The sequence below is a fragment of the Pteropus medius genome, unplaced genomic scaffold (assembly GCF_902729225.1).
Source record: "Pteropus medius unplaced genomic scaffold, Ma_sr-lr_union100, whole genome shotgun sequence".
Lineage (NCBI taxonomy): Eukaryota > Metazoa > Chordata > Mammalia > Chiroptera > Pteropodidae > Pteropus > Pteropus medius.
In genome coordinates, this window is record NW_024355205.1 from 6,755,735 (window position 1) to 6,771,794 (window position 16,060).

Sequence of the window (16,060 nt, forward strand, 5' to 3'; positions counted from 1 at the left end):
TGATACTGACAGCAACCTCTTTAGCGAGTCCCAGAGAATATGTTCACCTTCATCCTGTTAAAGTATAGGTACACCTTGCTTCGGGAAAACAGAGTCTATGAAGATCAGAACTGGCTTAATTTAGTTTTAGAGAAAACTTCACTGTGAATTTTCGCTTAAGAAGTGAACATTCCTAGAAAGTGAGCTCAGGCCCTGTTCACCACATTCATCATGAAGGATTTGTCAGAGCAGAGTGGGGTGTGACAGATATGTATGCCATGAAGGTGACAGCCTGGACTGAAATCCCAGTTTACTAGCTGTGTAACTTTGAGCAGGTTATTTAACTCTCTGAGCCTCTTTCCTTCTCTGTTAAAGGGAAATAATCCCTATCTCATCAGGTTAGTGGGAGAATTGTTCAAGTAAGTGCTAAGTACCTGCTAAGTGCTGGATGATGTGCTAAGCAAATGCGAGCTGTGATGATTTTTGGTTGGCATTGTCAGTATGGTGGAAGCCCCTGTTATGGTGGAATCCTGGCTCATGAGCATATATCAATATTTGTATGGCCCCTACCAAATACCATTTAAGTCTAACTTGTGTAAGGCAGCAGAGCACGTGGTGTTGGCAGGAGGTCAGGGGAGGGGCAGAGTTGGCTTGGATTAGCTAAGAAGATGCTGTAGACTGTGATGAGAGGAGAAGGCCTGTTTGACATAGTAAAATGCTTATTTAGTTGCTGCCCCATAGAAATGTGTATGGCAAGAGACAGCTAAACAAATAGTGGTGAAGGACAAATGTGAACAGTGAATTATAGTGTCAGTTGGGCACAGAGTGGTCCTGGATACACCGTGAGCAATAAAAGCTACGGTAGCTACACCTGAAGGTATTTTTTTATGTGCCAGGCACTGTCGTTGTGCTTTTCTTCCATTAACTCACAGTATCATCTTGAAGCAGTATTATTATCCATCCCCAATTTACAGATTAGGACACTGAGACACAGATACCTTAAGACAGTTCCCTAAGGCACACAGCTTGTAGACAGCAGAGCTTGGGTTCAGCCTCAGATATCTGGCTCCAGAGTTTGTGCTTTTAACCATTGTGCTGTATGTCTCTCAAGACAAACAGGGTTCTTGCCCTTATGGAGTTTACATGCTAAGTAGGTGAGTCCGTCAAACAAATAAATATGCTATATTCTGCTAGCTAGTAACAAATGCAGTGAAGAGAAATAAAATTGGATAAGGAGTTTTGGATAAGGATAGATAAGAATGATGGGGATTGATGTTTTAGCTAGTATATTACTTGCTTGGACTGCCATAACAAAATACCAAACCCGGTGTTTAAACAACAGCATGGTTTCAGAGTCTGGAAGTCCAAGATCCTGGCGTTGGTGGGATTGGGCTCTTATGAAGCCTCTCTCCTTGATTAGCCAGATGACTGCCTTCTCCCTGTGTCCTCAACAGTTTTCCCTCTCTGCGGAAATTGCCCTGGGTCTCTGTCTATTCTAAACTCCTCCTCTAATAAGTACACTGGTCATTGGATTAGAGCTTACCCAAAATGGTCTCATTTTAACTTAAGCACCTCTTAAAGGCCGTTATCCAAATACTGTCACATTCTGAGGTACTTAGAGTTAGAACTTCAACATGTGAGTTTGGATGGGAAACAATTCTGCCCATAGTATTCCACCCTTTGGACCCCCCAAATTTGTGTCTTCTCATATACAGAATGCATTCATCTACGTCCCAGAAGCCCAAAAATATTAACTCGTTCTAGTGTCAACTCTAAGTCCTAAATCTTATCTAAGTATCATCTAAATATATAGGTGAGCCTTGAGGTATGATTCATCCTGAGGCAAAAAATTCCTCTGCAGCTATGAACTTGTGAAAGCAGGCAAGCTTCAAAATACAATGGCGAGACAGGCATGGGACAGATATTCTCATTCTAAAAGGGGAGACGTTGGCAAGAAGAAAGGGGTCCTGCATCTAAGCAAAACCTAGCAGGGCAAATTCTATTCGATTTTAAAACTGGAGAGTGATCCCTTTGATTCTCGGTCCTTTGGGCCTAGCAGGGTGACAGCCCTGCCTGCCAGAGCCACTGGGGCTGCAGCCTGGCCCGGTGATACCAAGGAGGAGACAGAGTCTGGACAGCCCTGACAATCTCTGAACCACCTTCAGGGTCATTCTTCTTTTATCTTGATAGATAGCACAACCAGAGAATTCTATTGTCCCATCCCATAGAATCCCAGAAATCTGAGGCCACTCCTTTATCTTTGCCTTGTCTCCCTCCCATTTCGTCTAAGCTGGTAGTGTTCCTGCTGATATAACCCCATCTCTGTTCCTGATTTTGCTGAGATGGCTGATTAAAACAAGTCACATTTTTTACGTGGTGTTTATTCAGCTGTACCTTTTGTATTCTCTCCCTTTCTCGTTTTTTGCAGTATTGATAGGCTGAGAATTTTCCAGATCTTCAGGTTCTGATTCCTTTTTGCTTTACAGTTTCTCCTTTGATTTCTCTTTCTCCTCTCACATTTTACTATGAGCAGCAAAGATGATCCAGGCTGCGCTCTTAATTTGTTTCACTTATTTTATGTATTCATTAAAGACGTTACTCCTTCTTTACTTTCTATGCCTTGAAGCCAGGCTGTTGACGTGGTTAGAGGCACATGACAAGATACATGTACCTAATATTTTCCTTAAGAGAGAATCCTATTGGTTAAGTATCTCAACTAACATACTTTAAAAAAATCAGTTTACAGTGGAGTTTTTTGGTTTGGTCGGTTTCGTTTGTTTGTTTATTTGTTTATTTTATCTCCACCTGCTTCCATCCTTCATCACAAGCTAGGTTAAATCACAAACCACCATTTCCCCTCTACGACCACCAGACTCCATTTTGGCTCAGGTGTTAAGCATAATCAGTAAACTCTTACTTTTTATATACTGGAAAGAGACAAGAACTTTAGAATATACTGTATTTCATTATTTTCTGTGTTGGAAATAATACATGCTTATGATAAAAAGTTAAGATACAAGAAAAGATGAAGAATTTTACCAATAATGTGATTATACAGAGAAAACCACTGTTAATATTTTGCTATATGTTTTTCAGTCTGTGTACATTAATTTAAATATATGTAATTTTAAAAATAAAATTATATTTGCATCCTGTCTTTTTCTCTTAATTTACCACCAACATATTTCCATTTTCTTAAGAATTCTATGAAAATATCTCAAGTGGCTATATAACATTCTATCCAGTGGATAAATATGATTATCAGCACTTAAGTTGTTTCTAGTTTTTGTGTTACAAAAAAGTCTTGGGCCATAGCTATATTTTTTAAGTTATATTCACAAAGTAAAATAACTGGTTTGCATTTTAAGTTTCCTGATGTATTCTTTCAAGAATCAGTAGAAAGTTGTGCATAATGTGCAGATTTCAGAGTGATATCTGGGTTCAGAATAAGATTTTTCCAGTTATATATGATCTTGAACAATATATTTCATCTTTCTTGGTATCCTACTTATTTTTTTTTAAGGAAGATGATAATTCATTGGGTTATGGGAAGAGTAAATGACATTTTATGAAATAAAGTTCGTACCAATAGTTTATAACTGTTCAGACGTATTGGAGAGAAGGTTGTATAGCTGAGAACCTACAGGCACATATATTATATACCAGTAGAGGGCATAAAACATCGGAAGATTCCAGGGAGGTGTGACTTGTGTAACTCCTCTCATTCTCACCCCAGATCCCTGAAAACAAAAGGCTCCAACACTGTTTTCCAGCGTAAGCATTTCTTTTCAGGCTTATATATTTCTTTAATTACAAGTTGAAGTGTTAACTATCCTTTATACACTTAGCTTTTTTTCTCCAGCATATGAGTATTATTTTAGGAAAAATAAAGTTTAAGTCAAAGTATTATTAAAGCACTATTAAATATTTAACACTTGATCCAAGTCATCTAAGATATCATTCAAAAACCGATACATCCTGGATAGATGATTAATTAGGACAAAGCTAAATGGAAGTTCAGTATCTGGTTAGTTCCTATAGTTAGGAAGAATTATGAATAGGGAATGTATTGAGCAGCAGTGTATTCTGTGAAATAATTTTTCATTTTTTTTTCAAAATTTATTTCAAAATAATTTTCAAAAGTTAATCAGACCTGTTATAAATTGGGCTAAAAGTTTGCAGGCTTTCTTACATCTGTCAATGCCTTAGGCCAGTCTGTTTATTTCTCTTTTTGCCTTATCCCATGGCTAAGGGAACATAGAGGAAGAAGGGTAACATTGGTGCATTAAATATTCTTCTCTAAGAAATAACTCACCCAAAAAGATTCTTCGAAAAATTTGTTTAAAGTGAAGGGAACCACATGAGTGACTTCTGAGTGTCAGCTATCTGCTAGGGTCTGCACTGGTGCAGTTTCGTTTAATCCTCAAAACAACTTTGAAGCAGTTGAATCTAACATCATTGAGAATCCGAGACTTACTGCTCAGTAAACTGAGGGGCTTTGCCTGATTCCCCACTTAAAATGGTGTCTGGAAGTAGTAGATGCTCAGAAATATTAATTGGATTAATCTGTCAAGGTTACGTATCTGGTGAGGGAATAGGCTAGATTCAAACTTGGAGGACATGCTAATGTGTGTGTGTGTGTGTGTGTGTGTGTGTATGCTAATATGTATATATATGTGTATATATAGATACACACATATATACACATATATTTTTTTTTACATTTTATTTATTTATTTATTTACTTATTTATTTTGAACATTTTATTTATTTTTCCCCCTTCCCTCCTCTCCCTTTCCCTTTCCCTCTGGTAACCACTACTCCATAGGACATGCTAATATTTATGGTTAATGTTTGCTGGATTTCTACTGTGTGCCAGGCACAGTGCTAAACATTTTACATAGATTCTCATTTAGTCCTTCCAGCAGTCCTCCAAGGGTAGATACTTTAAATTTCTTCATTTTATAGAGAAATTACTGGTATTGTTCTGGAACTATGATTTGAACCCAGAAGGTGTAACTCCAGATGCTATGTTTTTAGTCACCAAATTGTGCTGTTTCTATCAGTTGCCGGCCATTTGCTTATATGAAATGTTACAAATGTTCTGGAGAAAGGAGTTCTATGGTCAAAAAAATGGAGAAATGTTGGGTTAAAAGTAAATAAACTTGGTTCCCTACTATAGGAATTTCCTGAGCTTTCGAGATGCTAATGCAACTCATGAATCCTTATGAAAAGCTATAGAGGGCAACATTTTCTGAACTCATTGAGCCTCCTTCCCTCACCTCCCCCCACCCCTGGGACACTATCAGCATCTCACTGAGCCAGCATTCTGTGCAACACAGTTTGGGAAATGCTTGCCAAACTCAACAGATTCTGCTTAGAGCATCTCTCTCCTAAAGAGGAGAGTGAGAAATAAGTCCTTGGAAGTCTGCTCCATTCCTGTTAGGTCTTGGAGTCATATATTGATTCTTCTCATGGTATTATGTGTCTGTGTCTTAAAGTAAAAAATTAGCATCATTTTAACATTTTATATCATTTCCTCATACTGAACCAAATAAGTTTTGTATGAGAGAAGGATGGGGTGCCATGGATGAGCAACATGTGTTTTCCTACATCCTAGTTCCCCTGAGCTAATAAGGCTGATGGAATCGTGGTGACAGTTTTGCAGCAGCCTCCAGGGAATGAAAAAGTCTTACCATGAGAACTTAATCTAGTCCTTCTGACGTTTTACTCTCTATTGGCACAAAAGGTGACCAATTACGCTGTGTGTATAAAAATATCTGGTCTTTGTTTTTATTCTTTTGTAAAATATTTCATATGCTGATTTTCACAACATTTAAGGAGGGAAATTGACTTGTAACACTTGAAAGTTCATGGAACAGGGCCCTGTATTAAAACGGGGTTTATGCAGAAAAAACACACTTTCTGGGTTTGGGCCAGCAGTTCTACTTTTGGGACATTTATTGCATACAACGCTATATGATAGAGACCAAGATTTATAGTTGGTGATTTCCTGAATAACAACTCAAATCGCAAATGCCTCAGCGAAACAACTTACATATGCTTTGCAAGGCACAAAGTAGCATAACAGAATGGCTCGTTTGTCTCAGGATTTTCATGAGTTTGGTTTTTTTTATCTCTTGAAAGACAAAGTGACAGTAATTTTTTTTCTTTTTGAACTAAACTTAAAATTGGAAAAATTTCACCTTTCTCTCTCCTTCATCCTTCTCCCAGCATCCTATCTCTCCCTTCTCCCCATCTCACTTGGATCAGACCATGTACATTTATACATAGAGCTACTTATGGAAACCACTTCAACTCAAAAAAAAAAAAAGTTGATGAGGGACTGCATGAATAATGAAAAGGAAATTTCTTTTACTTTCATTTTGTTTCTCTGTGTCTGGCAAGTCATCTAAATTTTCCCTGCAGAGAGAAGGGAAAACAAGCAATACTAATAAGAAAGTAGCACCTCCACCAGGAAAGGAAGGTAAAGTTTTCCAGCAACCTTTAAGATGCTAAGAAATGGTTTTGACTTTTGCTTTGGGGCGAGGCACTCACATATTGGTGTTGGAGTTCGGTAGGAGCAATCAATAGAAGGAACAGGGAAGAAGCAGTAAATGCAGGGTCAGCAGGAGGACACACAGCCAATTCTGGTTTTCATTTCTGTGGATTTTTAGATCAAATCTGAAGACAGGCTTTTGATGACATATGAGGTCCTTCTGGCTTGATTTTTATGTATGCATACTTTGTGTACTACCCATATGCAAATCATAGACATATAGATCATTGGAATAGAATCGAGAGTCTAGAAATAACTTCAAATTTATGGTCAATTGATTTCAACAAGGATGCAAAGGCAGTTTAATGGGAAAGGTATAGTCTTTTCAACAAATCGTGATGGGACAACTGTACATCCACATGCAAAAGAATGAATTTGGACCCTTACCTGTCACAATATACAAAAAATAACTCAAAATGGATCAAAGGCCTAAATGTGAGAGTTAAAACTACAAAGCTCTTAGATGAAAACGCGGGTAAGCATTTGTGACCTTCAGTTTGGCAATGATTTCTTAACATGACAACAAAATATATAAGCAACAAAAGAATCGGTAAATGAGACTTCAACAAAATTAAAAATTGTGCCTCAAAAGACCCATCAACAAAGTGAAAAGTCAACACACAGTATGGAGAAATATTTTCAAATTGTATATCTGGTAAGGGACTAGTCCATTGAATATATATAAAGAATTCTTATAACTCAGTTATAAAAATACAACCCAACTAATAAATGGGCAATGGACTTGAATAGCCATTACTCTATAGAAGTTATATAAATGGGCGGTAAGCACATAAAAAGTTGCTCAGTATCATTAGCTATCGGGGAAATGAAAATCAAAATCTTAATGAGATGCTACTTTGCTAGGATGCCTGTAATCAAAAAGACAGCTCAGTGCTGGCAAAGAAATGAGGGAGCATTCTGAATCCTCATACATTGCTGGTGGGAATGTAAAATATTGCAGCTGCTTTGGAAAACAGTCTGGAAGTTCCTAAAATGATTAAACGTAGAGTTACGTACGTTATGACCCAGCAATTCCACTTCAGGGTATATACCCAAGAGAAATAAGAACATATGTCTATGTAAAAACTTGCGTGCTAATATTTAAGCAGCATTATTTACACTATCCAAAAAGTGGGGAAAACCCAGATGTTGGTGAACTAATAAATGAATAAATAAAATGTGATATAGCCATACAGTGGAATATTATTTAGCAATAAAAAGGAATGTGGTACTAATGCATCCTGTACTGTAGGTGAACCTTGAAAACATTATGCTGAGTAAAAGCAAATCACAAAAGGCCCTAGATTCTCTTTAAATGAAATGTCCAGAATAGGCAAATCCATAAAAAGAAAGATTTAATGGGCTGGGAATCTGGAAGTAAGTGGGATGCGACTGCTAATAAGTAAAGGCTTTCTTTTTCGAGTGATGAAAATTTTCTAAAAATTGAAAATGCTGATGATCTTACAACCCTGTAAATAGGCTAAAAATCATTGCATTGTGCACCTTAAATGGGTGAGTGTGTGGTATGCGGATTATTTCTCAATGAATCTATCAATAAACAAAAAAATATATTACATAGTTACAGTGTCATATTGAATTACACTATAACTTATGACTGAAACTGAGTTCCCAGGGTTTCAAGTGACCTGTTCCAGTATATTCAGCTGGTGATCACAGAACCAGAATTTCTGAACAACAGGCCAGTTGTCTCTACATTGTGATTGCTGTAAGAAGTTTGATGCCAACCGACCAAAAAAATGACAGTTTTTTTTTTGTCAGTGTTTTTTTTGTTTGCTTGTTTGTTTGTTTTTGATTCGACCAGGTAATGCTAGCTTGTGTAACAGATAAGCCATTGAGGTTGAGATTGGCAATAATTTAATTTTTTCTCATGTAAGTTTATTTATTGATCACACACTAACTAATGATTGATAGGAGTTTCCACGTAGTATATGATTAAAACACTCTTTGAGGTCCTGTCTCGGTTTGCAGCAGTTCTTGGGGAGGCGACTCCATCTGGATAGGCTCTAAGCTACCCATATCTAACTGCTGCTTGCAACAGAGACAGCCCAGGCCATTTACCATTTACATTTGTGGGGTAGGTGACAAAAAAGTGACTAGGAGGGAGTTCTTAAAGAAAATGAAACCCTATGAAATTTATTCTGCTCTAACAGTGATTACACTGTCCTCTGACCTTATACTACAAGAGTGGCAGTATGTACATCTCCAAACCTTTGAACTCTTCCTGCTACTCTGGAAATAGCCTGGAACGTTTTGTTTTCATTTTTATTTTTACACTAGGCTGTGGGACTGGACTGGAGGATTCATTCTTTTGTTTGGTGAGTTGTGAGAAGTTAAAAGTTAGAATAGGAGGAGTAGGAGGCCTCTTCCCCCAACCCCTTCCCCACCCCCGGCAGCTTTTTGATGTTTTTTAATTACTAGGTATGTGACTTTGGGCTTTCTGAGCCTCAGATTATCATCTGCAAATAGTGATCCTAATAGCACCTCTTCTTTATGGGGTGGTCTTGAGGATAAGTGATGATCCCTATAAAATATTAAGTCCAGGTTCTAACACAAAATGCTGCTTAATAAATATGAGTTATCGTCGATGATGATAATAGCATCATCCTTTGACTTTCAAGGAAATGAATAGGAGATATCTCCACTGATGCCTGATGTTGCAAAACTGCTACATTTAACAAGTCTTTGGCAACGTTCTAAAAGATTTTAAGATATAACTGTGCTGATTGGAAAATTTTTTTAAGCAGGCAGAATCTTTTATTTAATAACAACTTATTACGTACTCACTATATATAAACATGGTAGCAGTACAAGGGATTATAAAGAGGAAAAAGAAGGGACCTTTGCCTTTGAGAAGTTTGTAATGTCAGAAGCATTAGCAATGGCTAAATTGTAATAGGCTGTAGCTAACCTACATTTTTGGTATCATTAATGTTTTAAGCCAACTGCACATATATTCTAATATAAACAAAAATAAATGTGCTTATCTTTTTTTAAGTACGCCCAAGTCTAAAATATCGTACTTCGGAGTTATTTATATTTTAGCTTCCTCCCCTGTGCTCCCAACTGTCAACTTATCTCTCCCCACTACTTCCCCATCCCTCACACATGCACCCCAGTTACAGAAATTATATATTGTGTGAAAAACAATTTCTTAAATTTTTTTAAGATAATTATTTGAAAACATTGTGTTTTAATGTAAAATAGCACAATGCTGTAATTTGTAGTTTATTTAGATTAGGAACTCTGTCTAGTGCAGTGGCTTTTAACTTGGCTAGATTTTTAAAAAGACAACATTATTATTGATTTCTTAAATTTTTAAAAATTTGTCGTCTATAATACTCTTACTTCAGTTCATTTGAAACAAGGCTTATACAAAGCAAGCATGCTTTATTTACCTGTGTATGATCTGCGAAAGCCAAATTCATCTCCTTTTACCTGTTATTGTCCTTCCAGTTTCAGAGTTAGGATGTTAGAGCTGGGATAACATCTCATCCTTCTCACTCTGACCACTTTAGCAACGGAAAAACTAATGTCCAGAGAGGTTAGGGGATGTATTTGAGGTCTCACAGTTGACGTGAGGCTGAGTCCTGGTGCAGAGATCTCCCTTCATACCAGGCCCTTTCTCTGCCCGGCAGTATTTCTCTTTCTTCTACCCCCTTTTCTAAGCTACTACCAAGTCCTATTACTGTTTCCTTGAAATGTTTCCTGTTTTCCTCCCTTCCCATTTCTTCCTGTCTAATCTTGTCCCTCAATTTCTCACAATGAGAAAAGCCTGACGGAGTGCCTTGTATCTGGGGCATCCATCATACAAGATTCATTTTCTCTAATTACCACTGTCGGCATGTTACTCCTCTGCTTTGAAGCTGCAGAAGCTCCCTGCTTCCTGTGGCAGCAAACATCAACACTTCTCCAGAGCCCGACTTCCCTGTATACGCTCAGCTTTATTTCCTTTCTCCCGGTGAATCCTAAAGGCCCCAAGTCTACTCTGGGTTTTCTCTAAGAGTTGGCCATATTTCCTTTATGCTTTTAGTCTGTCCTGCTTCCTGGCTCTAGTGCTCCTCCCGCCTTTCCAAATACTCCGTTTTTCTAGACCGAATCCAGGTCTCTCCACTTTTTCAGTGTTTTCCCTATTATTCCAGTGATTACCCAATGACCCCTCTCTATTCTCCAACTTTTTCTTTCTTATGCGCTAACATGCAGCATTGGACATAATAGCCTCCCATATATATGGTTCTCTGGTTTTTCCTTGCAATTGCATTGCCTTCTTAATTATATTTAATGCTCTGAGGATAGGGCTTGTGTTTATATTTTTCTCATATATTCCTTGTTTTACAGTGCCTAATAAGTGGTCAGTAAATACTTCTTGCTTATGAGTGGTTCTTTGAGCTTTTAAAAGATGCTGTCCAGAGCTACAAGCAGTTCAGACATTTTACAGTGTTGGCTGCTTGGATCAGGATCAGTTGTTAATATTGCAGAACAGTGCCCTACTGTCTGCCAAATGTTGACAGGATCAGCCGCTGTCGTGTTAACGATCCTCTGGGGGGACTGGCTATATGGGTACTTGTACTCACACTAACAGTTTATGATTTGTTTGTGGATCTGTTGCAGCAAAGTGGGGGTCTCTCCCACTGAGAGCCCGCACACCTGCCTCTTGGATCTTACAGTAGGTAGTACCTCCTTGAGCGTGGCTAGAAATGGCATTATCCTCATAACTCTGGCAGATTCTCAGCACACCGGTATGAAATATGAACTGCCCTGGCTCCCCTCCCACTGTGTGTCCTTGAGCCAGTAATGACCTTGGTGTTCTCTTTCCTACAATATTGGCACAATGTCCTAAGATTTAATCTGACTTTGTTCTGAAATACTTTTTCAGAACCCAGTAAATACTATACCTTCCCCAAAAGGTAAGCATGTTGTAATAAGTTCCTGGTATTGGATAAAGGAATGCCTATTATATAAAGAAGACCATATCTGCTTTCGGAAATTTAATGTTCCTTTTGCATACCTTCCTACCTTTCCTGGTAGTCATTTCTGGACTGAGGCAACTGCACATTTTACAGCAATCTTGAATCTTGCTCTCCCAGAAGCATAACTCTCACAAGAACCTCCTTCGCTAAGGGCTCATGAACTGGAATTATTTTTTTCTGTAATGTCGTCAAGACTGATTCTACCTGTACAAAATAGGTTGGCTTTTTTTCTTCTCTGGTACAAAAGAGCATTGGCAGAGACTCAGATAAAGATGAAGTTGGCAAGCTCTGGCATGGTAGCGAGTTCAGTGTCTCTGGACTTGTATCCCTTATTCATCTCTTGTTCTGAATCTTTGTTCCACTCAAAAAGTCCTTTTTCCATCTGTGACACCTAAGGATGTTTCTAATCCTGCTCCCCTTAATTACTGTCTCCATCATACTTAGTGAGATGCCTGCATCTTTTCGTTTATACACAGTCACTCAACTGGGAGTCACTTTAAGGTTTTTCTTAATCCCTTTAGGTGGATGGAAGTCTGCTTAGTTGAAGAATTGCCACCAACCACTGAACTGGAAGAAGGACTCAGGAACGGAGTTTACCTTGCAAAGTTAGCCAAGTTCTTTGCCCCGAAAATGGTATCAGAGAAAAAGATCTATGATGTGGAACAAACACGTTATAAGGTAACTGAGATCTAATTGGTTTTGGCTTCCAGCTAAAAGTGAAAGTTCAGTATTTCATTTCCTTTTCCTTCTTTTAGTGTTTCTACAAGAATTGTGTGTGGGGGGGTTCTTCTTTGGTCTTTGAAGCCTGTTAATAATCATTCCTGAGGCAGCAGCAATTTTAAAAGCAAAGAGTTTCTATTTCTAGGCTAAGGCCGAGAGACCTCTGATTTGTGGGGCTCCCTGCCATTACTCCTTCATGGAGGTCATTTTTATTAGCACCAGTAAATGTAAAAGTGGAGGCGCTCGACCCCTTCCTTTTTTCACCACCACACAATTTATTACTCCCCTTGTTCCCACCAAGGAATAAAATATCCAGCTGGGTCTTGAACTTGTGGCCCCAAAGAGTTAGGACCAGTGTGATAAAATAAGCAGTAATGTTGACTAATCAGGTAGGAATTCCTTTCCATTTGCTGTTTAAAACAAAATTATTTCACAGCTAGTTTGAGAAGGTATATGGGAGAGAACACAAAACCAAATACCAATCTTGTATCAAAAGAAGTTTCAATATTTTAGAGAATATGTCTAAGTATTTACAAATAAAGTAACATATATAGGATTTGCTTTACAATAATTGGGAGGAGATTGCATAGGTGATTCAAGACCGTTCATTAGTTCATAATTGTCGAGGTTTGTTGAGGTCGAATGATGGGTACGTAAGAGTTCATTATACTATTCTGTCTCCATCATACTTTTTATGCTTGAAATTTTCCATTGTAAAGTGGAGAGGAAAAAGTAAATACTGACATAAAAGACCCCTTCGTTAGATGTGTCTTCAAAAGGGAATTTAACAATGTGTGGCGTTCCTCATGGAATATGTGATCTCTTATCCCCTTCAGACCAGGGTTTCTAAACCTTTGAAACTTGATTGTTTATTTTCTTAATATGTTCTATTCAGTTCTTTCTATCAGTACTTTTTATCTGTAGATTTTCAAGTAACCTTAAAAGTTATTTCTCTTACATTTGCAAGGACGACATTAAATATAGTTGAAAATGGAATGAGTTCCCATGCATCGCATGATTCACAGTATCCTTCAGTTGTTATTGAGACAAAATTTATTTTTAAAATATGTATATCGAATTCAGAGCAAATGTTTGAGTAATCATTCAGGCTAAGAGTAGACAAGATGAATTGACAAATTTTTTTTTGACAAGTCTGTTTTCAGATAACTAAAAGTTTCTGCCTTGGGTAATGTTATGAATAATATGTTTGCATGTTAAAATAAGTTTGAGTTTATTAAGTCACATGTCTCACCCTAGAGTTTTCAGCTTATTATAGCCTTTCACAAGACTTTAATGAAACAATGACTTAGCTAGCCAAAATTAAAGTTGTTTTTTAATTTTGAAAAATATTTTTAAAGGTTCAGAAAAGCACAGAAAAAATATTTGTATACCCACATCACAAAATAAATGAACATTTGTCTACATTTTAGAGCACAATTTTTCTTTTTTTCATTGCTCCTATAATGGTTATTACTAAGATCTAAGCCTATTAGTAGTAACAGCCATGTAGATTTGATGATGAAGTTAAGATATAATTTGGGCCAGACTCCAGCCCACCCTGAAAGAGAATTGTGCATATTTTGTTTTGATGTCTGGATGGTGAAAATCAGGTCAGAAAGACAGACCTTCAGTGGAGGCAAGCCCCAGAGCAGAGAGTGGGCTAATTTTTTCCTCCTCCTGGGACATCAGACACCTTGAATATAGGTGTCTCTTTCCAGTTCAGTTGTGGACACCCTTGTGGCAACTTAAACTGTTTCCTCCTAGCCTTAGAGGCCCTACTATTTGAATAGATAGCAACTTGCCTTAAGGATGGGGACAGGGAATATATTTCCAGTCTCTAATTACAAAAAGCGTATCAGTGAAGCCTAGGCAGGTGAGTCATCCCTAAGTTAAACATTGTGAGAAAAGGAAGTGCTGTGTTTTGCCATCCTCCACCCCATCAGACCCCTGGAAGACTGGGTGCCTAGAAGAAGAGATGCCAGGAGAGGGACGGAAGGGAAGGAAGTAGCAGAAGGAGGGGGGTTGACACCAGCCGTGATGTGGGAGAAAATACAGGACAAATGGAAACTTCCCCTCTGTTGAATCACTGGAGAAAAGAGGCTTTTCTTATTTTCTCTTTTATTAAATCCCTGAAAGTGACTAATATCCTTGAATGGGGATTTTTAGTGATTTGCCATGTAATCATAAAATTTTATTTTACGGCCATTTCATTTCTTTTACCGAAATGAAAGGAGACAAATATTAATGAACAGGAGATCTAATTAACTTCTTATTTTTGTATTCTGCGGGGGACTAAAGCCCATCATGTGGTCCTTTTCAAGGAGTACTAAATCATGGGACCATGGCAAAGATGTTGAAACCCAAGGGAACGCTCACTAGCCTGGGCCCAGCCCTTGATGTGCCATCTGGAAATGATGAATTCAGTGAGCGCAGGCTCTCACTGCAGGGCCTGCCTAGACTACAGCCATAAAATATGACCTGCCTGTTGGGCAGGATGTCCCCAAGCACGAGCTCTGCCCCTAAACTCTAAAGTCCTCAGTTTTGGCACTGATGGCTGCGAGTGAAGTAGATAGGAGCTTTCATGTTGCCCATTTGCCAGCTTATATGCAACCCTGGCCCCTCTTTAATTTAGGGTTAGAAAGACGTCCTTCTTGGCCAATTTCACCACTATCCCTTCGGGTCTGAGCTATGTGATCATGCCAAATTTGCAGTGGCAGTTGACACTGTCCTTCTTGGGTATACCATGATATACTATAATAATTGTCTTGTCATGAAGGCAAGAATCATGTATGTCTTCTCTGCCATATCCTCAGTGAATGGTACAGGGTTTGGCCATGGTTGGTGCTAGGGAAATAGCTGTTGGGTGAAGGAATGAATGACAGTAGTTTCAAGTGAGCCAAAGGATTCCATTTCCTTTCTTGTCCTCTATGCTTTATTCAGTGCCTATTCGAGGTGCTTCGTGTTTGACATTCTTTCTTCAAGTATGATGCTCACACCTCCTGCAGAACCACCTGATGGCTGAGTATAAAAAAGAAGACTCCTAGACCCCAACCCAGACTACTGAGTCAAGCGGAATCTCTTGGCCAGACACGTAGGAAGACGCACTCTTAGTAATCACCCAAGTGATTCTTATGTACTACTAAAGTTTGAGAACCACTGCTCTAATGGTTGATAAACATGCATATAATACATTTTAATGAAGTTATAGAGAAAGACGATAAAGTCGTACTATGACAGGAATACATATAGGATAGAACTCATCTATTTATACAATACTTATCAACACTTGCTATGTGCCAGGCACTCAAGGCAGAATAGTGAGCAAGGCAGACATGGCTTCATAAGACAAAAACCAGCATTGTTCTGGACATTGCATTGATCACTGTAGACTTATAATAAATGATTGGTGAATATTTCAGTTAGCCTTAGATAAGGAATGCATATACATAGTGGTTAGTAGTGTGAGCTCTTAATCAAAATATTTGAGTCTTCCCTTACTACTAAGTTTATATCTGTGAGCCTCAGTTTTCTTACCTGTAAAGTGGCAATAATAATAATCGTATCAGCCTTTGTAGAGACACTGTGATCATCCGTGCAAGGCACTGGGCACGGTGCCTGGTAGAGGTAAGCACACCATGAACATTTGAGGCGGTGCTGGTTCTAAGGCTCTGTGAGCAATAAATTGAACAGAATATTTGGACTTGGAGTCAGGAGTCTTACAAAATAGTCTTGACCCTGAGTTTAACGAGTTAAGTTAGCCTGAGTGTGTCTTAAATACTTGGGCCTTCAGTTTCCTCATCTATTAAAGTTAGAA

The 16,060-nt window shown here is 38.3% G+C and overlaps 1 protein-coding gene across 1 annotated transcript in view; it reads left to right on the forward strand.

Moving 5' to 3' along the window:
• Positions 1 to 16,060, forward strand: part of IQGAP2 (IQ motif containing GTPase activating protein 2) — a 251,621-nt gene that overhangs the window by 115,518 nt on the left and 120,043 nt on the right. The window contains exon 3 of the mRNA XM_039857724.1: positions 12,048 to 12,204. Coding sequence (XP_039713658.1) covers positions 12,048 to 12,204 — 157 coding nt within the window. The remainder of the gene's footprint in view (positions 1 to 12,047; positions 12,205 to 16,060) is intronic.